The sequence below is a fragment of the Mastomys coucha genome, unplaced genomic scaffold (assembly GCF_008632895.1).
Source record: "Mastomys coucha isolate ucsf_1 unplaced genomic scaffold, UCSF_Mcou_1 pScaffold18, whole genome shotgun sequence".
In the NCBI taxonomy this organism is placed as follows: Eukaryota; Metazoa; Chordata; class Mammalia; order Rodentia; family Muridae; genus Mastomys; species Mastomys coucha.
In genome coordinates, this window is record NW_022196900.1 from 99967949 (window position 1) to 99993443 (window position 25495).

General features: G+C 49.2%; 1 protein-coding gene across 1 annotated transcript in view; it reads left to right on the top strand.

Moving 5' to 3' along the window:
- The first annotated feature begins 9037 nt into the window (after window positions 1–9037).
- Window positions 9038–25495, top strand: part of Lrrc38 (leucine rich repeat containing 38) — a 23016-nt gene continuing 6558 nt past the window's right edge. The window contains exon 1 of the mRNA XM_031376969.1: window positions 9038–10096. Within this exon, the coding sequence (XP_031232829.1) occupies window positions 9454–10096 (643 nt within the window). The 5' untranslated portion in view covers window positions 9038–9453. The remainder of the gene's footprint in view (window positions 10097–25495) is intronic.

Here is a 25495-nt window from a genome sequence, read left to right on the forward strand (position 1 = left end):
TTGGGACCCACATGATAGAAGGACAGGATTGACTCCCACGGGGTTTCTTCTGACTTCCACATTCCCAAAGCGGTACCAGAGTGCCCTGCACTGACACATGCACACGTCCATACAACATAAATATATAAAATGCAATTTGAGACATTCTTTGGGATGTGAGAGTGATCTGGTTTTGACAGCTGCCACCTTATTTATTAATCACCAGGGTTGATCTGCTTGACTAGGTGGGCATCAGTCCCCCTAAAGGTGAGTGCCCCATGGAAGAGAATAGCCCTTCTCAATAAAGGAGGGGCACTGCTTGGTGCAGGAGATACAAGTAGCTGTGCTCCCCAGCTACAGCCTACAAACAAGCTCTTAGGATCCAATATTTAAAACTCAGCCAAGCCAGGCAGTGGTGGTGCACACCTTTAACCCCAGCACTTAGGAGGCAGAGGCAGGTGGATTTCTGAGTTCGAGGCCAGCCTAGTCTACAGAGTGAGTTCCAGGACAGTCAGGGCTACACAGAGAAATCCTGTCTCAAAACACACACACACACACACACACACACACACACACACACACACCCCAAAACAAACAAACAAAAACCCTTTCAGCCAGACGGGGGGTGCACAGCTTTGATCCCAGCACTCAGAAGGCAAAGGCAGGCAGATCTCTGTGAGTTTCAGGCCAACCTGACCTATATAGTGAGTTCTAGGACAGCCAGGGCTACATCAAAAGGCTCAACAACAAAACAAAACAAAACAAAACAAAGGAACAAAATTACTAATAGTTTTTGCGTATAAATGTACATCTCAGGTGTGTGTTTGTGCATGCATTGACGTGTGTGCGCTTGTGTGTGTGTGTGTGTGTGTGTGTGTGTGTGTCTGTGCTTTGAGGCAGGGTATGAAGCCAGAGGTCAGCCTCAAGGGTCTTCCTCCTTTTGTACCCCCTTAGTTTTTGAGGCAGGCCCTCTCACTGAACCTGGAGCACACCAAATATCTAGGCCAGCTGGCCAGTGAACTCCAGGGATACCTATCTCCCTTCACCCCCAGCCCTAGAGTTACAAGCACACGCTACTGTGCCTGGCTTTTAAGTGGTGCTGGGGATTTGAACTTAGGTCTTCTTACCTGCACCGCAGGCGCTTCACCCACTGAGCATTTCCACAGTCCCAGCTGGGCGGTCTTAGACAAGGTGAAGGTGAAGGAAGGTGGTAAGAAAGGAGGGTTAGGACAGAGGCACACAGCAGTCTGGGTAGCAGGGACTTTCAAAAGTTAATTCAGTCTTCATGTGCTTGGTCCAATTATCATTCCAGACAGCAGGCTCATTTGTTCCTACAAGCACGCACCAGTTCATTCATTTGACAAAGATCCAGAGAGTACGGGCTCTCCGATCAGCTCTCTGCAGGGTTCCAGGACATAAGGGCAGAGAGGACACTGTCGTTTTTTTGTTTTTTTTTTTTTTTTTTTTTTTTGTTCACACTAAAAGGAATCTTTCCTTGCTGCCCTTGCTCACAGGGACTTCTTTTTATCTCAGAGCTTAACCACCCAGAGCAGGAGACAAATGTATCACCCAGAAACACCAGGCACAGCTCAGGCCTGGCAGCCTAGACAGCAAGAGATACAGAGGAGGAAAGGCCTGGCTGTACCTGGGAAGGTCAAAGCCACACAGAGGAATGCGCTGGGTCTCAAGGATGCTCAGGAGCCTGCCAGGTGGGTTGGCAGAAGGGATGCTGTGTGCCAGGGCACGGAAGCATGAAGCCACACGGCTGCGTGTTCCAACTGGGAAGCATGGTCAATGGTGTCAAGATGTACCTTTCCCTGGCACCCCTGGCTCTTACAAACGCCCGTGACATTTATGGGCCCCAGGTGCTCGCTCCTCAATCATGGTAAGCAGAGACTCTGTGTCGTTTGTCCTCTGCTGTTGCCTACGCTGCTGTGTCACTTCAAGGAGACTAAGTCACTGGGAACCGGGGCTATCTGTATCACCTTTGTGTCCCCGCCTGCCAGAGATCCAGGATAGAGACTTCCCCTGGACTCCTGAGTAGGAGTTTGCAGAGAGTGTAGGAACAGGTAAAAATTCTCCTACTTTCATGATGACCCTCTTCACGGAGCACCCCTCCAGGGACCAGCAGTTGAGAACCCGTACGTATATGAGTATCTCACTTAATCATCACCCCTGAGTCACATACTGAGTTCCCACTTTACAGAGCTGTAGAACAGAAGCAGCCCAGCGATGCTGACTTTGGGACTGGGACGATGACTCAGAGGGTAAAGTGCTTGCTCAGCAATCATGAGTACCCAAGTTTGTATTTTCAGTACCTAACATAATAACCAGATGTGGCAGTGGGTCCCTTTCGCCCCAGGACTAGGGGATAAGGGAGAAGCATTGAGAGAGGAAGATCCCAGGGCTGTGATGGCCAGGTAGTCTAGTCAGATGATGACCTCCGGCTTGGGTAAGAGACCGTGTCTCCAAAAACTGTGGTGGAGAGTGATAGAGGAAGATACCAGAAGTCAGCCTCCAGCCTCAACACACATGCAGACAAATGCTGGCTTTGAAGGCAGACCAGCAGGGGTGAGGGCCAAGGCTCTGAGCTCCATTTTACCCAAGCTTACCATTCTCATTTCAGTATACTTTGTAAAACCATGAAGCCTTGATTTATTTTAGTGTGTGTGTGTGTGTGTGTGTGTGCGTGTGCGTGTTGCCTGCGTGTGTGTATTCTGTGTCTGTGGCAGCCATAAGAGGGTATCATATTTCTTGGAGTTGGAGGTGATTGTGAGCTATCACGTGGGTGCTGAGAATTGAACCCCCGTGAGTGCTCCTTAACTGCTGAGCCATCTCTCTAGGAAGTCTTGAGCTCCAGCAAAATTCATTCTACTTTCTGTGGATCCTTTCCTGAACCCAAGAACCCTTTAGGAGAGGGCTGTGTCTGCTCCATCTTTGTACCCCACACCTAGCAGAACACTTGTTCTCCTAGGAAGGAGAGTCCAAAAGGTCTGGGTGAATTTGGAAAGTCAAGTTTCCTTATGAGCAGGTTACCATGAGAGACAAGCTGGGAGAAGCTGGGAGGAGCTGGGAGGAGCTGGGAGGAGCTGGGAGAGGCTGGGAGGAGGCTTTGAAGAAGGTTTGTGGAGGGGCAGAGTAAGCTGTGGGGCACTTCCTGTTTGTGATGGAGGAACCTTACTGCTGGTATACAGCTGGGGTATTCTGTCACACACACACACACACACACACACACACACACACACACACTTGACATCTCACAGGACCAGAGCAGAGGCTATGTTGAGAAACAATGCCCTTGCTCTATCCCGGAAGTCCAAGCAAGTGTCTGTATCTAGATGGGATGCCATGAGAGTGACTGTGAAGGCTGGTTAAGAAGCGTCATTTGCAGGTGACAGCTGGTTTAAACATTTCTTGAGTATCTCTTGAATGTTTAGGTAGATTCTGGGAACCGAGACCAAGCATCTCTGATGGCTAATAGTGATTGGGATCTGGAGCCATGGAAGAGTCACCCTTCTGGGTGGGTTCTGGAGGATGCCTCCAGGAGAGACAAGCCCACCCCCAAGCGTGGGCAGCAAGCCCATCTCCAAGAGTGAGCAGCACTTTCCAGTGGCCCAGATATAAAAATGTCCCAGGAGAAATCAATGCTTACCACCTGACTTGGCTTCTTTCTGGTGAGGGAGTTGGTAGTGCTGCTACTGCTCCACCACTGTCCACTGCCACCAGAATCCAGCCTCTTTGGCTTCCCAACCTGGACCGACACCAGCAGCTCTCCAGGAATCCTTCAGACCTTCAGCACCAGACTTGAACGGCTGAGACATACAGCCACCAAAGGTAGCGATCGGCTCCCAAGTTCTCAGCTTTTCCATTGTGCAAGCCAGCCATTTTTGGACCATGAGACCATATTGTGAAAGCCAGCCTGATAAATTCCCTTTGTAATATACGTTCATTCCCTTGGTTCTGTTTCTCTAGAGAACCCTGACTGATATAGTGTCCCATTTCCATTTTAATGAGGGACAATGGAGTGAATAAGTAAAGAAATAGGCAAGTGAGCCCTGGTCTGGTGATAATAAGCGTTTTGACAAGAAGACAAGGGACGTTTAGACTGATGGGGAGGCTGGGAAGTAGAGGCAGGCCTGCAGCAGAGATGATATTTATACTTAGAAAACCCAAAGGACAGAATGTTACCAACCAAACCAGAAGCTGTGGGTGTGTGTGTGTGGGGGGCGGGGAGTCTATACAGAGGAATCAGCTGCAGCCATGACCTTGAGGCAGAAACCAATCAGAGGTAACATAAGTAGGAGGTCAGGCTAACCAGAGGCTGGTGAACTTTAGGCAAAGAAAGGGTCATGAGCCCCAGTGGAAAAGATACATTGAGCCAGGCCTGGTGAGATTGTATTCCAAAGTGACTGTATTAGTTAGCTACTGCTGTATAACAAATTGCACCACATTCCCATTTAATAGCTTAAAACTAACCGTAGTTTTATATCAATTTCTCTGAGTAGGGAAGAACGTTGGGTTGGCCTGTGGACAGCTTCAAGTTCAACTTGGAAGGCTTCGCTTTAAGTTCCAGTGGATGTTGGCCTGGCTCAGATCCTCATGGGCCGTTGCTCTGAGGTCACCCTCCCATCATTGCCATGTGGGCCACTCCAAGCTGGCAGCTGGCGCCATCAAGCTGTGCAAGCCAAGAGGGTGACAGTCTGCTGGCAACGTGGAGAGGAACCACTGTCCTTTGTCACCCCAGTCTCAGATGTGACATCCTTCTCCATTTCTGTCACCCATCCTGCAGAAACAAGCCACAGGTTCCACCCTCACTCAAGGAACACCTGGAGGCACGATCCCGAGAGAGCTTAGAAATCTTTCTGTCACACACAGGAACTCATCGGCAACATCTGAGCAGGGGGTGACATATTCTGATGTATATTTTCAATAGCCATTTTGACGTCCTTGACTATTGATTGGAATCATGAGTTGGGGGGTTGGGCAGGAGTGGACTTCTGGTGAGAGTTAGCGAGCTGCACAGCTTGGGGAAGGAGCTAATGGGGAAGGGGTCTCCCATCTAGTGGATGGGAGGTGAGGGCAGGTGGAGAGGAAGTGGGGGTGGGTAACACCATGGTTTGCTGGAACACATCTTGTCCATAGGATGATGATACCTGGGGCTCGTGCTTTCCCCTGGAACAGACAGGATGCCATTAGCCCCATCCTCCTCCAGCCCTACATGAGGCCACACACTTGATGGATGGTTGGGGGGAATTAGGAGCACTGGCCATGAACAAGGAAGGTGCCTCTCCTTCTACCAGGCCAGTGGACTGATCCCATGTCTTGAGTCCCCCTCAAATCCTAACTTGCTCGTGTTCAGACTAAGCAAGCCACTGAGCAAAGTGGAAGGATACTGCCCACCCACTCCACAAGTCAGTCAGCGCTGGAAAAGTAAGCGTGTGTGTGTGTGTGTGTGTGTGTGTGTGTGTGTGTGTGTGTTGTGTGTAGAAGAAATGCCTGCCTCCGTTTCCCTCCTGGAACCTGTGTGAGCAGCACATAGCACCCCCTGGTGGTGGTGGTGCAGAAGGATCAGGAGTTGAGTTGAGCCCTTTAGCAAGGGACACAGACATCTGCATCATGCTGCTTCAGGAAAGGGATAGAGTATGTTCTCATTCCTGGGGGACAAGGGAATGTCCTCCTGCCTCCCGCCCTGGCTGCCAGGCACTGATCAAAAAGTGATTCACACCAGTAATCCAAATGACATCACCAAACACCAGCCACAATTTTTATTCCAACATAGTCTTCGACATACCGGCATCATCTTGCTTAGGAGTCAAGGCCTGGGACTTTGGCTAATTTAGATGTCAGTCTGGCAACACGGGAAAGCCTGTCTGTTGGACTGGCTTCGCTCTCAGGATCTTGGTCCCACTGGGGAATTTCCGGGGGACTTCCATGCACACGGCTCCCCTGGATCTCACCTCCTGGCTAATTGAGAAGGATGGGAAAAGGACAAGACAGAAAGATCTCTGAATGAAGATTGAGAAGGGGGGTTTAAGGACGGAGGGGTGGTGGAAGGGAGAAGGGGAAGGGCAGAATAAGACCTTATATTAATTGAAAAAAATATATATTTATTTGGAGCTGGAGACGTGGCTCAGCAGTTAAGAGCACTGGCCGGTCTTCTGGAGGAGCTAGATTTGATTTCCAACACCCACATGATGGCTCACAACCATCTGTAACTTCAATTTCCAGGGATCCAAGTCCTCTTCGGACCTCCTTGGGCAGTAGGCACACAAATAGTGTACGGATATGGATATACTTGCAGGCAAAGCATGCATACACATGAAATAAAAAATTTAATGCAAACAATAAGACATTTTTAGATATTAAATTACATTCCTATATGTAGTATGTCACTGTGTATGTATACCGGTATTTATGTGGACACACAGGGACTACAGTGGACCTGTGTAGGTCAGAGGACAGCTTGAAGGGGTTGCCCTCTCTCCTTCCACCATTTAGGTCCCAGGGATTGAACTCAGTTCATCTGGCTTGATAGAGACCACCTTTATCCACTGAGCTATCTCAGGGACCTGAACATTAAGTTTTTAAAAAACATTCGTCAGAATACCTTCAGTACTTTATATCCCATTTAGAGTCTCTTGAGTAGGAATCTTGGTATGTTTGTTACTGTCTACACTCTGGAAGTTTCTCCAGGCCTCTTTACCTGCATTTTGTCTTCTCCCTAAGAGGTTTGTCCAGCATGGGTCCAGGGAAAGCGGGTGAGCGGCAGAGTGGGTACCCACAACCCCGGGATTCTGTTTCCAGCTCTTATCCCTGACTCATGGATGACCTTGCTCAGGTCACAGCTCTGAATTTCTTGCAAGAGGAAAGAAATACCAGAGGTGGCAAAGTTTAATTTTCCCAAGGAATTGGAGTTCTACAGCATAAGCGTGCCTCCTGACTCTCCTGAGCCTCAACTTTGCCCTGTTGATATTAATTAATAAAAGAAAGCAAGTCAGATTAGAATCCAAAGGACTCTGGGAGACACTCAAAGCAAAAAGCAAGGAGTTCCCGACAGGGAGATTTGCGGTTACTCTGTAGAAGCCGTGCATGGCTTCTGCAACATTTTCCAAGTCACGTTTCTACACAAATAATTTCCCTCAGGCCCTCATGCTGTCTGTGCAAGGGCAGAGGAAACATTTCCTCTTAGTTTCAGGACAAGGGAGTTCCAGCCAAGGGGAGGCATTTCTCAGCTGTTTTGTCTCCAGAAGCCCCTTGTGTCATTTTGCTATCAAGCATGGTCCTGTTTTGTGAATTATCATTGGCTAAATACAGGCCACATACTAGATAGAAAGTGACTCTTGTGACTCTTGTGGTAGATCAACATCACCCGTGAGTGAGCGCTGTGTTTATTCTGGCTGCCCTCCTCCTAGATAAAAGCCCGCCTCTCACCAGGCTAAACTTTAACAGATAAGTTATCTTCAAAAAGATGGAGGTTAAAGAAAATATCTAAAAAAAAAAAAAAAAAAAAAAAAAAAAAAGATGGAGGAACCTGTCCTATGATTCTGTAGTCAATAGTAGGGCCAGGTCCAGCCCCCAGCAGAAGCATTGGGGATCTGACTCGCAGTGCAGGGCTGCAGCTAGCCAGACCCCGATGACAGGAAGACACCTGTACATACCTAGATCTACAGCTCCAACAGGTGTGATGGTGCAGCTCATCCCAGAACAGAACCCGAGGCTGAAAGAGAGCAAGAGGTCCTCTTTCAGGATGCTTCTGCAGAGTTTAGAGTGGTGGCACATGCTCTACCTGGCTGCCTTCTTACATCCTTAACAGCATCAATGTAGCTAAGGTTCTCTCACCCACCCTGATCATTTCTACCCTATACGGCCTCTTCAAAAGGCAGAGCCCCTGAAACTGGGAATTGCAGGACATTCTGCGGATTCGGAGAGAATCGGAACACAAGAGAGGGACTGTCGGTCTAGCTTGGTGGCCAGGGTGTGTGCAAGGGAGGAGCAATTGAGGGGGCCCAACACCCAGTCCCTCCTGGAACTCATGCAAGTTCTTGGGCCTTTGGCTCTGTCCCAAAGGCTCAACTGCCTGATCCCTGGCTCAGAGGCACCAACTGGCTTCCAAACTGGAAAAAGAGGCCATCCAATTCCCTTCCAAACTGGGAAAAATACCCAGACTTAGCTCTGAGGCTTCGGAATAGCTGGCTCCACCAGTCCCCAGCAGTGCCAGGGACTGGGGCAGGGTCAGTGGGGGCCAGTAACTGACAGCTGTTCCGTGGGTTATTTTGGGCCAGGGGCTGAGCTTTTCAGTTCCAGGGTGTTGGGATTAAAATAGCCACCTGCAGGGCAATTTTCCTGTAGCCACATAGGTAGGGGCTTTTCCAAAAGGAAAACATTCAGAGCCGGGGTGGAGGAGTAGAACATGGGGTTGGCTTGAGAAATGGCTAAGAAGGAATTCTATCACTGTCTAAGACCAACCTCACCTCTGTGGAGCTGGGCTCTAAGCGTTGGCATCTCTCTGACCAGATATCACTTTGCTGGGCCATCAAAATGAAGGGTTGATGGGGAGAAAAGAGTTGGTAATTCCCAAACACAGCTTCTGGCCTTCCTCAGTCCTCAAAGGGACAAGATGAGATGTCCCTGCTCTTGCCTTTTCACAGATGGTTCCGTAGGAGTTCAGGGGGCGCTTGGAGGCTCTGGTTCTAGGTCACTCACCTCCAAACTGCCCCAGTGCCTCTTGCTTTGGCCTTGCTCAGAGCCACAGAAGATCCGTGCTGGGAGGATAATCAGTTCCATCTCCAAGCTCAGGACCAGCATGGAAAACGCTGACTGGCCCTGGCTATCCTTCCAGTCACAGCGGGACCTTGGCAGCCACCCGCCTGGCTCACACCCTCCTCCTGCAGGAGGTGGGACAAGAGCAGGTGGGAGGAAGGAGGGGGTCGAAGGGAAGCCCAGCCATCCTGGAGTCTAGCCAATTCTCAGCTTCGCAGCCCCAGGCGGGGACTTGACAGCCTGTGGGCTTTGTCCGGATCTTGGAGCTAGAGTGACCTGGGACCCTTTGGCAGAGACCAGGGTGGCTCTCCGGGCGCATGCCCCAGACACGCCCCATGGAAATCGCTCCAGGGATCCGTCACTGAAACTTAGTCTTGAGCACCGCTGGCCAGGTCTGTGCGACAGGTCCCACTTCCCCGCCCAAGTTGGGTCGCGCTGGGTCTCTCCGCGATCTCCACTTGTGCTTTGGAATGTTCCAGAGGGTCACTTTCCTGTGCGGGTAAATTCTGCGCCCAGCACCTCTCATCTTCCTCCTCCCTCCCTGCGGCCCTGACACCCCGGGTCGCTCTGTCCCCGCCTCACTCATCGCTCCCGCGCGCCCGGGTGCAGCCTCCCCGCCCCGCGCCGCTGCCCTGGGGCTCTCGGCGCCCCGGAGCCAGGGCCCCCGCTGCGTCCTCCTCGCCGCGAGTCAAGTCCTCCGGAGCCCCCGGGGCTATGAGTCTCTGCGCTGCCCCCCGCCGCCCCAAGGGCGCTGCTGCGGCGCTGGGGCTCGGTAGCCTCCTGGTGCTGCTCGGGCCGGGACGCGCGTGCCCCGCGGGCTGTGCCTGCACCGACCCCCACACGGTGGACTGTCGCGATCGCGGGCTGCCCAGCGTGCCCGATCCCTTCCCCCTGGACGTGCGCAAGCTGCTAGTGGCCGGCAACCGCATCCAGCAGATCCCCGAGGACTTCTTCATCTTCCATGGAGATCTGGTGTATTTGGATTTCAGGAACAATTCGCTGCGCTCGTTGGAGGAGGGCACGTTCAGCGGCTCGGCCAAGCTGGCCTTCCTGGACCTGAGCTACAACAACCTCACCCAGCTGGGCGCCGGCGCTTTCCGCTCGGCGGGGAGGCTGGTCAAGCTGAGCCTGGCCAACAACCGCCTGACCGGTGTACACGAGGCCGCCTTCGAGAGCCTGGAGTCCCTGCAGGTGCTGGAACTGAACGACAACAACCTGCGCAGCCTCAACGTGGCGGCTTTGGATGCGTTGCCAGCGCTGCGCACTGTGCGCCTGGACGGGAACCCCTGGCTGTGTGACTGTGACTTCGCTCACCTCTTCTCCTGGATTCAGGAGAACGCATCCAAATTGCCCAAAGGTGAGCCAGAGGGTGGCTGGAAGCCAGGGCAGGGTGGAGTAGAGAACGGGCGGGAAGAGTCCAGCAGGGTATGGATGTGTGAGGCCTCGCTTTGGGGCTCACCAGAAAGTCCCCTGAACGAGAATCCCTGTGGTGTAACTCCATAAGATCAGCTGTCTGAACGTCTCGGATCTGTTGGCAAAGAGTGTTAAAAGAACACACCCGGAACTCTCCCAAGTTTCTCTCTTTCTTCACTTCCTACCCAAGTTTAGGACCCGCCTTTTCTCCATCATCGTGGTCCACATCCTCTCTGGGAGCTTTTAGGTCCTAGGACAGGTGGGTGTGAGCAATGTATCGGTCCCTCTAAGTGGGAAAACCCCACGCTCTGTGGGACACCATACCATTTCCAGACCCCAGAGGTGGAGAGGAGCTGGCCAGTCCTGAACGTGGTCTAGCTGCTACAGAAACCGGCCCCTTTATTTCCATATCTCTTTGACTCCTCAGTCCACCCCTGGTGAGGAAAATTGCCGGTGAGGACAAAGGCAGCCAGCCTAGTGTGGAAGTGTGGGACAGAAACCTTTCAGGTGGGCACCTCCCCTGTTTTCCTGCTGCCCCTCCTGATGACCCATACACATACCCAATTGGCTGCTGGGAACACGAGGGTGCTGGGAACGCAGTACCAAGAAAGTAAAGGCAAAACTGAGAAGGCAGGGACTCCAACACTAATGGAGTGCGTGCCAGGACTGAAGGCAGGTGATGCCCGTACCTTCAGTGGAGCCCACCCTTTTACTTGTCAGACTGCGAACACTGGAACAAATTGACTTCTCAGAGAAAGCCTTTAAAGCTTTGGTGAGATTGGCTGCAGTCCAGCACAGCACACATTATAAAAGGTGACCTAACTGTGAACTTATCTTTATTTCTCCCACCAAGAGCTCAGGAATGTGTACAGAATTCCTGTGTCCACCTGTTTGTCCCGAGAGGTCACAGGAACACACCCTGAGCCCTGCTGTCATTCCCGACTGTGGGCATTTTCCCTAATGACTCTACTCTGTAACAGTTCCTAAAAGGTTTGTCTTGCAAGGTGCAGAGTCTCCCAGGTTTGAAAGATGCCCTTGTTCTCCTGCCTGCCTTCCCAGATCTGCAAGGAGATTCCGCGCGACAGAAATGTCCTATGAAAGCTCTCACTGGAGAGAGGGTCACCTTGTCGTTGATCGCCCCTGTCTTAGTGGAGTGCTTTTCAGTCCAGTCCAGGTGGGGGCAGAAGCTTAGGTTCTGTTTTTGGTGCTGCCTTAGGTAACTGGGCCCTTAATGCTTCTGTACCTTGGCTTCTTGTCTCTTGAGTATTTGGGTTGACCTCTAACACCTCCACAGAACCTCAGGTCAGAGTTGGAAGTCATGGGTTTTCATTTTGCTTTAAGGTCTCGGGCACTTAAGGTTTTTGAAGCTTGCCCTTTTTTTTTTAATGTGTTTTCGAGATCAAAACACAGTCATGGAGGTCTAACCCCAGAGCAAGGAGAACTATTATTCTCCCAGCAACCATCATCCGTGGGAGAAAATGGACAGCAGGTGGACATGTGAAGCTGGATGGACACACACGGAACAGGGACAGTGTAAGGGTCTTGGGAATAAGGCAAGGCTGAGAGGGAAGACTGGTTTCATCCAGCCGGGAAAGGAGGGTGACAGCTGGAAGGTACCTCCTGGGGCACAGAGCCAAGGGCAGTTCCAGTCTTAATCCAGTTGCTTACAAAGTGTAGCCAGGAGAGTGTCCCCAAAGTGAACCAGAAGAAGGGAGGGTGAAGGGACTGGCTCAGGCTGAGAACTGAAGGCAACACTGAGTTCTGATGTGGATTCAGGCTTAGAGTTCTGGATAAGCCCCTGGCCTCTCCAAGACTCAGTTTCCCTGCTTCTGAATTAAAAATGTTGACGTTGTCCTACTACCTGCTGGGAGGGTTAAAAGCAATCTCCTTGATGAAAGGCAGGATGATGCCCAGTATGCAGTGGATGCTCCAGGGGCATTGATCCCCACCCCCTCCTGCATCATGCTTGACAGTTCTTCAAACTTTAATTGGTACGTGGTAATTGTGCATACTAATGGGGCAAGTAACCTGATAATTTAATACATGTGTATGATGTGTAGCTATTAAATAAGAGGAATTTACAATTTGTATCCTATTAACCACTGATTGTTTCTTTGTTCTGACCTCTCTGAGGCTTCTCCTGGCCTTAATAGATTATATGTAAGTTTATATGGGGGCTAGAAATGGTTCAGTTTATAAAGAGCTTGCCACACACGCATGAGGATCAACCCCCGAGCATCTGTGTAAAAATCAAGCATGATGGTGTATATCTGTAATCTGGGTGCTAGTATGGGATGGGTGGGGACAAATCCCCGGAGTTCATTGACCAGCCAGTCTAGCTGTTTCAGGAACCTCCAGGCTCAGTGAGAGACCCTTTCTCTAAAGAGATGGTGGAGGGGACTAGAGAGGTGGCTCAGTGGTTAAGGGAACTTACTGCATTTGCAGAAGATCAGAGTTCAGTTCCCAGCACCCAGGATGCAATTCCTCCTCCTGCGGCTCCAAAGGCCTCCTCTTGCTTCCGTGTCTACTCACTCCTATGGTGAATATAGCATCCCCATAGCAGGCCTCTATACACATAATTAAAAACAAACAAACAAACAAACCAAAAACCCTAAAGATTACTTGAAAAATTAGATGGAGAGCAACTGAGGAAGACATGTGACCTCTGATCTCTGTCCATGTGCACATTCATACGTGTCTATGTGTATCTGGATATACATATGTACCACACATAAACACACGATAGATAAATAAATAATATAAACTACAGCCACTGGTATATTAATTAAATGAATGATTTAATTAGTTAAATATTAAATATAGGCAGGTGCTGTCGAACACTAAGGTCTATTCTTCCTTGGTATCCATTACAAGGGCTCCTCCACGTGTCTCCCTCCCACCCCCCAGTCTGTCTTTCATAAAGGTCAAGGCCAAAAATCTCTAAAGCCTAGTTGGGGCACTGAAGTATGTTTGCTTGTTAGTATGTTTGCAGTGCCACATGCTCTACCACTGTGTGACATCTCCAGCCTCGCATGGCTTTTCTGTAACTCGCTTAGCTCATCTATAAACAAAGATGGCACAGTACCCGCTTTCTGGGAGACTGGGGAGACACAGTAGCTGGGGCTTCATGGGACTTTAGGTGGTGGTGATGTTAAGGCTACCCCCACTTCATTGAAAGCAGGCGTGCAGAGAAGCCAGGCTCACTGCAAAGCAAGGCTGGGTGGGAGTGCCAGGATCTTCGGGCTCCCAGCTCCTTAGCTATACAGACCACCCACTTGCTGCCAATGAAAATCAGGCTGCTCTTTGATACAAACCCCAGGCTCTTTGAGCACAAACCCTGCTTCTTCCCAGGGAGGGAGCCCCCAGGCTTGAGTAGAGGATAGCTCCTCAGATGTTGCTCTCTGCATTTGCACCCTCCTTCATCTGGACAGAGCAGAGCTATCTCCTTGTGACCTTGTCTGCCAGGTGAACCCCCCCCCAACCCCCAACCCTTTGTGGCCACACAGGGATAGGGAGTATTCAACCTCAAAGCTAGCCCCCTAGGAAGGAGAGGGAAGAAGGGGAAGGCCGGGCTGAGGCCACACAAGAAGCTGTCCTGCTGGAGGAGGGAGGGCTAGGAAAGCCAGCACTTCCAGTGGCTAGTTAGCCCAGTTAGTGTTGAACTTCAGATAAATGAGATGCCCCGTTTTAATATAAGTATGCTGTTCTTTAAGCTTTGAAGACCAAACACGCAGTACTTATTTAATGGAGATTTAGTATTTCCATGAAACATTATTTCTCTTTTATATGAAATGCAGGCTTAGTTGGGCATCCTATATGTGTGTTTTAATTTACACTTTGATACATATATGTCCATATAAATGCCAAGGTCTCTTCAGAGACTGTTCTTTCCTTCCACTATGTGGGTCACGGGCGTAGAACTCAGGTTATCAAGCTCGGTGACAAGTGCTTTTATCCACTAAGGCATCTTGACAGCCCATGTTCATTTTGTTTGTTTCTGTGATAGGATTTTGCTGTGCAGCCTGGGTTGGACATTCTCCTGCTCCAGCCTCCAAATTCTGGCCTTCACTTTCATGCCCAGCTCTCTGGCAGCCCTACCCTGTTGTCTATAGTTATAGAGCACTTTGCCACGTCTGTCACTTGCACTTAGCTTCTGTGCTTGGTGGACCCCCTGCCCAACAACTTTCCCAACAAGAAACAAAGGCAGTACCAGATAGAGTGGTGGCATAGGGCTGAATAGTTAGTTAATGGCACTCTGGGATGTGTTACTTCAGGCCCCTTCCTTCTGAGAGATGTAGGGGGAGGAGCAGCATCTTTCTCCTTCAGTCCTCAGTTCCTGGGTGACATCAGGCTGCTTCCTCCTTCCTGTCCCAGGTTCTGTACCTACTCTGGTGGCTCACCGCGAGAGACCAGGCTCTTAGGTAGTGAGGGACAGTGGGTGGCCAGGGCACAGAGCTGATATCTCTTTAATCTGAAAGTACTCTGGACCTGGAAGCCAGATATTCTTCGGAAATCACCTAGATAACCAACTAGGGTAGAGAGAGGTGGGGGATGTCAGGAAGAGACCAGGAAGCATCTTGGGATGACACCTTCGTCACAGATGCTGTGCTCCTGAGTGAGGGCCCGCTGGCCAGTCCCCCAGGTCCCCACACTACTGAATACTTCCCTTGGTCGTTGTGTCCCTCCTGTCAGCCTTGGAGATGGACAGCATCATCTGAGAGCCACCCAGGAGCCTCCTGTAGATTTCAGGTCCCCAGACCTCTGGAATGAGCACCAGGGGAGACGTCTATGGACGGTGTTGTATGAACTCCATCTGGGGCTCTCCTGTGCACAGAAGCTTAATAATTGCTTCCAGGGAAGCCTTGGCTCTCTGGCTCTGCACCTTGTGGCTGGGTGATTGTCTTAATTACGTTAGTATTGCTGTAACAAAACACTATGACCAAAAGCAAAGTGGGGGGGAAAGGGTTGATTTAGTTTAAACTTCATCATCTAAGGAAGTCAGGGAAGGAACCTGGAGGCAGGAGCTGATACAGAGGTCGTGGAAGGGTGCTGCTTACTGGCTTGATCTTCATGGCTTGCTAACTGTTTTCTTAGAATCCAGGACCACCAGCCCAGGGATGGCACTATCCACAATGGGCTGGGCCCTCCCACATCAATCACGAATTAAAAAAATGCCCTATAGGCTTAACTACCGCCTGATCTTAATAGAGGCATTTTCTTCATTGAGGATCCCTCCTCTCAGATGATTTTAGCTTGTGTCCAGTTGACATAAAACTATGCAGCACAGTGACATTACCTAAATTGCTGACAGTCTCTAGGCCTAAGATTCTTCTGAAATCAAGAGAGTATAGGTGTGAGACCCGGAAAGCTATTTTCAAGTAAAAATTCATGGGTTAAAAAAAAGTTTGTATACATACATATACATATACATATACACATACACATACACACACACACATATACATACACATACACATACACATACACATACACATACACATACACATACACATACACATACACATACACATACATATACATATACATATACATATACATATACATATACATATACATATATATTGTGTTTTTTGGAGTCAGAGTTTCTCTGTATAGCCCTGGCTGCCCTGGAACTCACTCTGTAGACCAGGCTGGCCTCGAACTCAGAAATCTGCCTCTCAAGTGCTAGGATTAAAGGCGTGTACCACCACTGCCTGGCTTTATTTCTTTTCTTTTAAGACAAGATCTACCATGTAACTTTGGCTAGCCTGGGACTTTCAACGTAACGTGCTATGCAAACCAGGCTGGCCTTGAACTCACAGAGATCCATTTGTCTCTGCCTCTTTGTACACCACTATGCCTGGCTGTGCAAATATTTTCATAAGGATGTGCACACACTGTGTGGACATGTGCTCAGCAGCTTGAGATGCCATCATCACAGAAGGCTTCTTCATAAGTGGTCCCTAGCCTTGTCCTGGAGCCATAGGGGAAGAGGCTCGCAGGGATTGAGAGCTCGCAGTGGCAAGACTGTATGCCCAGATTTGGAGGTTCGTGGAACAGGTAACACAGCCTACATCAGACCTGAGAGAACAGATGTCAGAAAGGTGCCGATGGGTCACAAGATATCCCTGACAACAGGGATGTTGGTTTGTTGGCCAGGCCTCTTCTTGTGTCTTCCCTTTCTAGCCATGGTCTTGGTGTCCTCCACAGTCATAGTCCTCAGCAGCAGAGAGGAGATTCTTGACTCTGTTGTTCTATGACCTTGACACTTGGAGATGTAGGCTGTGGGGCTGGGAGGAGTGTGGATATGGCTGAACTAAGCCTAAGTGCCTTCCTTGTCTCTGCCTCGCTCTGTAAGGAGTGTCCTGGCACTTGGGGGCTGGGAGCCCGAGTGGGCACCTCTGTTGCCCGAGTCCTTCCATGACACAGTGCCATGGCAGACAGGGTGTTTATCCAGGCCCTGTGTCATACATATCACTTAACCGTACTAACTCAGGGCCTGTGGGGGAGGCCATCCTGGGCCCGAGACTGCCTCAATTTTCTGTTGTCAGCATGCTTGCCTCGGGCAAATGAATGGGGATTACTGTCATCCAGATTGGAGGAAAAAAAAATAGCTAAAGCTTGCCTGCAGTCACAAGGTTACTTTCTTTTAGACAACTCCAAGGTGACTTTCTTTTTTCTAAAAATAAAATAAAAGCAGTTTTGTTTTCCTGATTATAAAAGTAACAGGCTTCAGTTACTACACTGTTAGGAAGTAGATACATGTTACTTGGCCGGAGTAAAAGTCAAAGACAAACAAACAAGTCAAGAAAAGCAAGCAACAATAACAAAAACCAAGTCAAACCAAACAGACAAAGAAACAAACACATCCAGAGGAGAGAGAGGTGGCTCAGCAGCTGAGAACATTGGCTACTCTTGCAGAGGACCTGCGTTCAGTTCCCAATACCAATATGGTGGCTCACAACCATAGGTAATTCCAGCTCCAGTGCATTTGATGCCTTCTGATCCCCAAATACATTGCACATGCACTATGCACCATGCACTTGCATACATGCAGACAAAGACTCATACATATATTTTAAAAAAAAAGACAACAAAACCACAAGCACAACAAAACAACAAGAATCCTTTTACTATTAAAATTCTATGTTTAAAAAAAAGTTTAGCTGGGTATAGTGGTACAGATCTTTAATCCCAGCACTCAAGAGGCAGAGGCAGGCAGATCTCGGAGTTAGAGTCCAGCCTTGTCTACAAAGTGAGTTCTAGGACAGTTAGAGCTATACAGAGAAACCCTGTCTCAAAAAAATAAACAAACAAACATAAGTGAACAATCCATATATAGAGAGCATTGTGGTATATGCCTTTAATCCCAGAACTCAGGAGGGCATATCACACGGGTGGGCATATCTCTGTGACATCAAGGCCAGTCTAGAACATAGTAAGTTCCAGGACAGCTAGAGCTACATATTGAGACCCTGTCTCAAAACACCAAAACAAACAAGCAATAAATAAATTGGGCACAAAAACCGATAAGTTCTATGTTGGCTAGTTTTATTTCAACTTGATACAAGGTAGAGTCATCTGAAAGGAGTGAACGTCAATTGAGAAAATACTTCTGTGAGATAAGGCTGTAGGGCGTTCTCTTAATTAGTGACTAATGGGGAAGGACCCAAGCAATGTGGCTACCCCTGTGCCGGGGGTCCTGGGTTCTATATGAAAACAGGCTGAAGAAGTCATGGGAAGCAAGCCAGTAAGCAGCACTCTCCCATGACCTCTCCATCAGCTCCTGCCTCCAGATTCCTGCCTTGTTTGAGTTCCTGTCCTGACTTCCTTCAATGATAAACAGTGATGTGGCAGTGTAATCCATTTCTCCCCAAGTTGCTTTGGTCCTGGTGTTTCATCACCGCAATAGCAACCAGAACTAAGCCAACTACTATATAGTTGGCTCCACATCTATGGAGGACCAGAGTGATGGAATTCACAGAAAAGGAAGGATGACAGGGGATTGCCAGGGGCCAGGGAGTGGACATTTAATGGGGACAATTTCTATTTGAGAGAAGTATGAGTTCTGGCTGTGTGGTGCCAGGATGAGCCCTTGACCCAACGCCGTGCATACATCCTTCTCTCCATGAAATCAGCTGATTATTTAATCAGACAGAGTGTCTGCCAGCCGAGACGGGGAGGGTAATTGGGAAATTTCCCCTGTGTGACGGTGGATATTTAATGAAAGTGGCAGTAGAAAACAAAGGTTAGCACTATAAGAAATTAGAGCCCATGCTCCTTGGCACCTGAGAGCAGGAGCAAGCCTCGCAGCGCTCTTGGCATACCTCCTGATGCAGTGTTCCTCTCTGGCACAAAATAGTTCCAGCTGAGGCCACAGCGCATACACCTTCTCCAGATGTTCAGAGTGATAAAGAATAGGCATCTGGAAAGACACCAAACAGGGTGGGGTGACAGAGGACTCGGGGTCCAGGCCAGAGTCTAGGTGACTGTCCTAGTTAGTTTTCCATTGCTGTGATAAACATCATGAAGCCAACTTGGGAGGAAAAAGAGTTTATTTTATCTTACAGATCAAAGGCAAAGGGAAGTAGGAGTAGAAACTCGTCCACCAGGGCGCAGACCGTCGTTGAAGGAAGTCAGAGTAGTAAGTCAAGCAGGAGAGGACACAACACACAAACCATGAAGGAAAGCTACTTACTAGCTTGCTCTCAGGCCCACCTGTGTAGGGACAGCACTGCCTGCAATGCGCTGGATCTTTTATGCCTGTAGGCCAGAGTGGGGCACGAGATCTCATTATAGATGGTTAGGAGCCACCATGTGGTTGCTGGGAATTGAACTTAGGACCTCTGGAAGAGCAGACAGTGCTCTTAACCTCTGAGCCAGCTCTCAAATCCCTAGGCTGGGTCTCTCTTACATCAATTAGCAGTCAAGAAAATGCTCCTACACATACATTCACACTGACCCATCTGATGGTGGCAATTCTTCAACTGCAGAGCCTGCCCTCAAGTGATCTTAGGCAAGTTGTCTGACTCCCCTTCACCTCTCATCCTTGCTACAAGGGGGAGCTGGGGAAGGAGGGAAGTTCAGGCATTGAATGCGTCTTCTCACACATCTAACCTTCTACCGTGTGCTGTGTGAGAACAGACAGGGCAGTGGAAAGGCTGGCAGTGGGTGGGAAAGGCGTCAAAATGCTATTTCCCCGCCTTTTTTTTTTTTTTTTTTTTTTAACTTTAACATTTTGCATGGCATGGCAGGCAGGGAAAGGCAAGGAGGTTTTTTTTTTTTTTTTTTTTTTTTTTTTTTTTTTTTTTTTTTTTTACCAGCACAAGGTGTGTTCCCTTTTGCCCAGTGAGAGGCAAGAGGAAAAAGCAGGTTTGTAGGATGGCTTTGTGAGAGAACAGGCTGCCTCTCCTTCCTCTAAGGTGTGGGAGGAGCTCCTGAGAGCTGTAGTTGCGGCTGTAGGGTGAGTGGGTCGGGTGGGCTTCACCACACCCCTTCCTCAAGCCCACCTTGCCACGAAGGCCTTTGACACTTCTGGAAAACTGACAAAAGCCACACCACAGGTCTTGGCCCCTGACTGTACAATAGGGAATGCAGCTCAACTGGTGACCAGAGAAATATAAAATCTATAGGCGACATTCTTCTCTATGGCCAGAGAAATATAAAATCTATAAGCGACATTCTTTTCTATGGCCCGTCAGGCTGATGATGCTAAGTAGGTGACTAGCAAGAGCTGGAGAGATGGCTCAGCTGTTAAGAGCAATTGCTGCCGATCCCGATCCCTGGGACCTACACGGTAGAAGAGAACTGATTCTTGCCTGCTCTCTGAGTCTGAACTGATTCCTCTGACCTCGGCACGGGCACCGTGGCACAGGCCCTCTACCCAAAATACATTAATAAAATGTAATAGACATTCTAATAGGAGAGAAAACAATCCTGGAAACATCTGGGAAAAGAGTGAGAAGACCATGCCTTTTCTACCATAAAGTAGCCCGCAGCCATTAAATGTGTATTTTTGTGTGTGTCTTCATGTAGTATATATGCATGTGTGTTATTTACTCACAGTGCATGAAACACTGTGAAAAAGTACATTCGGAGGTCAGAGTACACATGGCGTCGTGGTCTACCTTTTTCCTTTAGATAGGGTCCCTCACGGAACGGAGGGCTAGGCTGGTAGCCGGCAAGTCCCAGCCATTCGCCTGATTCTGCCTCCCACAGCGCTGTGTTTACAGGTGCGCACGTGGCCATGTCTGCCTGAAAAAATTGGTGCTGGGATTACAGGTACATTAACAACTTCACCTACCTTTTAATATCTATCTATCTATCTATCTATCTATCTATCTATCTATCTATCTATCTATCTATATCTCTATCTATCTATCTATATATGTATTCTGGAGACTCCAACTTTGGTGGTCATTCTTTCACAGCAAGCTCATTTAGCCATTCCATCATCTTTCTAGTTTCCAAAGTGTATTTTATTCTATAATACCAAGACCCAGGAGTCTGAAGTGGGAGGACGTCTTGACCCCAGGAGCTGGATACCAGCCTGGGAAACATAGCGAGACAAATCCATAAAAGTGGCATTTGGTGAATGAAAGGATATTCTCCATGGGGTTACCAAATGTGGTGCCGGAGGTATTTCTACCAGACAGGTCTGTCTTAGGAGATTTCGTAGGTCCACTTAGGAGAGGACCTAGAAAGGTCTAAACTATTGCACAAACTGTATTTGTAAGTTTTTTCATCTGCCTTCTGTTCGTTTATTGCTGGCGCCTCAGTGTGTATGCAGGATTTGCCTAAGAAGCAGAATTAGGAGAGCAGAAACCTATCTTTAACAACAGAAGTGCTTAGGAGAGCTTGTGGCCAGTCGCATTGAGCAGCTCTCTTGAGGCCAGAGCCTGAGAAAGGCCCCCTGAGAGGTCTGGGCCCAGCCTGTTCCTTGGCGAGGGGCCGGGCCAGGCTTGAGAGATTAATCTCAATCCACCATCTGCTGTGTCACTGTCTATTTCTAGGATGGCAGTTTGTCACCCTCGCCACTCAGGTGTCAGCTGTGGGGAGAAGTCATCATTCAGGGGATGGAGCCCGGGGGTGTGGGTGGGAGGAGGACCCCAGCCACTCTCAGGAGTGAGGCACCCATCCTAAGAGAGAAACTGGGCCGGAACAAGATTGAGCTGGCTGGTGTGATGAGTGGACAGAAGGAAGAACCACAGCAGGGTGGAAACCAGGAGAACACCTAATCTACCCACTGGGAAGTCACCTCAAGGGGAGGTGATCAGCACATCCCTTATTCTCTAGTTCTCCAGGATGCAGAAGCCTCCACGCTGGTGGGTTTGCAGGAGATCTGGGCAGCCATAGATAATGTCTGGTTGTGGGGCAGTAGCTGTGAGGACAGGGACTAACTCGTCTGTGATTTCCACTTTACACAATCTATCCCAGGGCCACTGAGCACAGACAGGCAAGAGAACCCCACCCTGGCTGAGTAAACACGAAGAAGGTTGTCAGTGGAAGGAGGCCAGCTGGTCCTTGGAGCTGCAGCTCAGCTGGAAGAGGCTCCCATGGCACACGGGAAGCCCTGGGTGCTGGCTCTGGCACTGAAAACTGGGTGTGGTTTCAGGCCATGTAGGTGGAGGCAGGAGGACAGCCTGTTGGAGGCCAATTTTGGCTACATAGTGAAGCTCTATCTCAAAAAACAAAACAAAACAAAACAAAACAAAAAACCTAAAAAACCCGAAACTCTCAGGGGGAGATAGTTTTTGGGGCTTGGGGAGAGCAGAACCCCACTGGGAGGGGCAGCAGGAAGGGTTGCTGGACTAAGTGTGCTCTGCGCTCTCTCTCTCTCTCTCTCTCTCTCTCTCTCTCTCTCTCTCTCTTTTATTTATTTATTTATTTGTTTGTTTTTCAAGACAGGGTTTCTCTGTATAGCTCTGGCTGCCCTGGAACTCACTCTATGTTGACCAGGCTGGCCTCGAACTCAGAAATCCGCCTGCCTCTGCCTCCCAAGTGCTGGGATGAAAGGCGTGCACCACCACGTCCAGCACCTCTGCTCTCTTTTGAGGTATTGAACTTTAAGTGTTGTTTGCGCTGGCACAGAGACCCACTGACCCCATTGTGGTCATTCCTTGGTTGCTGGAGAAGGAGTGGCAGTTTGTGTTCACGCGCAAGCGCATGTGTGTGTGTGTGTGTGTGTGTGTGTGTGTGTGTGTGTGTGTGTGCTTAAGCCTAAGGATGACCTTGGCTATCACTTCATAGATGACATCTGTCCTAGTTTTGTTTCTCTTGCTGTGATAAAACCCTGACTAAGACCAATTTGGGGAAGAAAGGATTTCTTTGTCTGACAGGTTACAGTCTGTCATCAGGGAAAGCCACGGCAGGAATTGGGGAAGATTTCAGAGGACATTGATTGCTGGTTTGTTCCCCATGGCTTGCTCAGCCTCCTTTCTTATAAAACCCAGGACCATCTGCCCAGAGGTAGCACCATCCAGAGTGGGCTGGGCCTTCCGCCCACCAATCACCAATCAAGAAAATGTTCCACAGACATGCCTCAGGTCAATCTGAAGTTCCTCAGCTGAGGATCCTGTCTTCCGAGTGACTCCAGTCTGTGTCAAGCTGACAGAAACCAACGAGCACATCATCCATCCTGTCTTCTGAGACAGTCTTTCACCAGCCTGGGACTCTCCAAGTAGGGCAGTGGTTGCAAGCACATGGCATGATGCACGGCTTTTTAAAAGTGGACTCGGGGTATTGAAATCAGGTCTTATCGGTTGCTATCTCCTCAGCCGGCAAGCAGTTTTAATTTTTTAAAAAGATTTATTTATTATACATAAGTATACTGTAGCTGTCTTCAGACATACCAGAAGAGGGTGTCAGATCCCATTATAGATGGTTGTGAGCCACCATGTGGTTGCTGGGATTTGAACTCAGGACCTCTGGAAGAGCAGTCAGTGCTCTTACCCACTGAGCCATCTCACCAGCAGTTTTAAGGAGTTGTGCTAAAGCACTGTCTCAGTTAGGGTTTTACTGCTGTGAACAGACATCATGACCAAGGCAACTTTTTCTTTTTTTTCTTTTTTTCTTTTTTGGTTTTTCAAGACAGGGTTTCTCTGTATAGCTTTGTTTGTCCTGTCCTGGAATTCACTCTGTAGACCAGGCTGGCCTCGAACTCAGAAATCCTTCTGCCTCTGCCTCCTGCCTCCCAAGTTCTGGGAATAAAGGCGTGCGCCACCACCGCCCGGCCCAAGGCAACTCTTACAAGGACAACATTTAACTGGGGAAGGCTTACTGGTTCAGAGGTTCAGTTCATTATTATCAAGGCAGGAGCATGGCAGCATCCAGGCAGGGGTAGTGCAGGCAGAGCTGAGAGTTCTACATCTTCATCTGAAGGCTGCTAATGGAAGACTGGCCCCCAGACAGCTAGGACAAGGTTATTTATTAAAGCCCATACCCACAATGACACACCTACTCCAACAAGGCCACACCTCTCAACAGTGCCACTCCCTGGGCCAAGCATACAAACCATCAAACACACTCAGTGATAAGAGGTGATTGCCCTCAAAGAAACCTGAAGAGATTGAGAAACCTGGCAGAGAGTGGGGGTGGCAACAATGGGAAGTGGGGGATAGTTACATAGATGTTACTGGTAGGGGGCTGAATGGTGAGCTCCAAAGGTTATGGAGCCAGACTCTGTTGTCATGGTGACCTTTTTTAGAAAGAGTCTTTGCAGCTGTGATTTGCTTTAAGAATCTAGAGATGAGACGATCCTTGGTTGGGGACAGGGAGCAGGGTGGGTGTGGGGGTTGGGGGACGACTACTTTACTCTAATGTCCTTGTAGGAGAGAGGCTGAGAGATATCTGAGTGACAGAGCCGTAGAGCAGAAGATCCTGGGAAGGCAGGCTAGAGAACGAAGTGAGGCAGACGCAAGCCAAGGAATATTAAAGCTGGAAGAGACAGGCAACCTCTCCCCTAGACACCCCTAGTGTCTTCTGTGAGAGTGCGCACATGCATGCGTGCGTGCATTTGTGTGTGTGTGTATGTGTGTGTGTGTGTAGGGACAAGGTCTTATATTTTGTAGCGCAGGCTAGCCTCAATCCCTTAATCTCCTGCCTCACCTCATCCTCTAGAGTGCTGTGCTGTGCCATGATGGGCATGTGCCATGATGCTCTGTGCTCTATTGTGTTCTAGATGAAAGTTCTCGGTTTGTTATGTGTAATAGTCTTGGGGATTGAAAGCAGGGCCTTGTACATGCCAGGTAGGGAGAGTTCAGCTTCTGAGCTACACCCCCAGCCTTTCTTTGTTTTTTTAAATTCTGTTCGGTGACATGGTCTCTCTGTGTAGCTCAGGCTAGCCTCTAACTTTTGATTCTCTTGCCTCAGCTTCCTGAGTCTCCTGGGATTACAGATATGAGGCACCATAATCAACTACAATTAGTTTGGGTAACTTGTACCCAGTTTGTGGGTAGCTATAATGAAATAATGCAGGTCCATGCCCTGTGGAGTTGTCAGTATTTTGGGGTACAGGAACCACAGTTCCCGTACCCCATTGTCACTCTAGCCAACTGAGGAAGTTCTCCCAGGCTTTTAGGGATTCCCAGCCATGCAAAGCCAGGATTAAAAAAAAAGATTTACTTATTCATTTTATGTATGTGAGTACACCATCACTGTCTTCAAACACACCAGAGTCACTGTCTTCAGACACACCAGAAGAGGGGATCGGATCCCATTACAGATGGTTGTGAGCCACCACATGGTTGCTGAGATTTGAACTCAAGACCTCTGGAAGAGCAGTCAGTGCTCTTAACAACTGAACCATCTCTCCAGCCCCAAAAACCAGGACTTTTGATTCAACACAGAATAGAATTTCAGGGCTGGCCAGTTTACAAAGCTGAATTTATTAAGGATATTTTAATATAGATTTAAATGTGAGAGACGAGAAAGGGGCTCTCAGAAGGACAGACAGACACACCTGAGAATGCATGTACTCAAAGAGTCCTGGAAAGTATACTCAAGTATGTGTGGGCTCCTCAAGGAAGAGTGCCACACCTAACAGTTATATGTCCTGGTTAGGTGTCTGTCGACTTGACTCAAGCTAGAGCTATCCAGGAAAAAAGAAACCCCAGTCCAGAAAGTGCTTCCACCAGAGTGATCTGTGGCCTTGTCTTTGGAGGAATTTTCTTAACTGAGTGGTGTGGGAGAGCCCAGCCTCCTGTAGGCAGTGCCGCCCCTGGGCTGGTGTCCTAGGCTGCATGAGAAAGCAGGCCGAGCAAGCCACGGGGAGCAAGCCTGTCAGCAGCACCCCTCCACGGCCTCTGGTTCACCTGTCAGCAGCACCCCTCCACGGCCTCTGGTT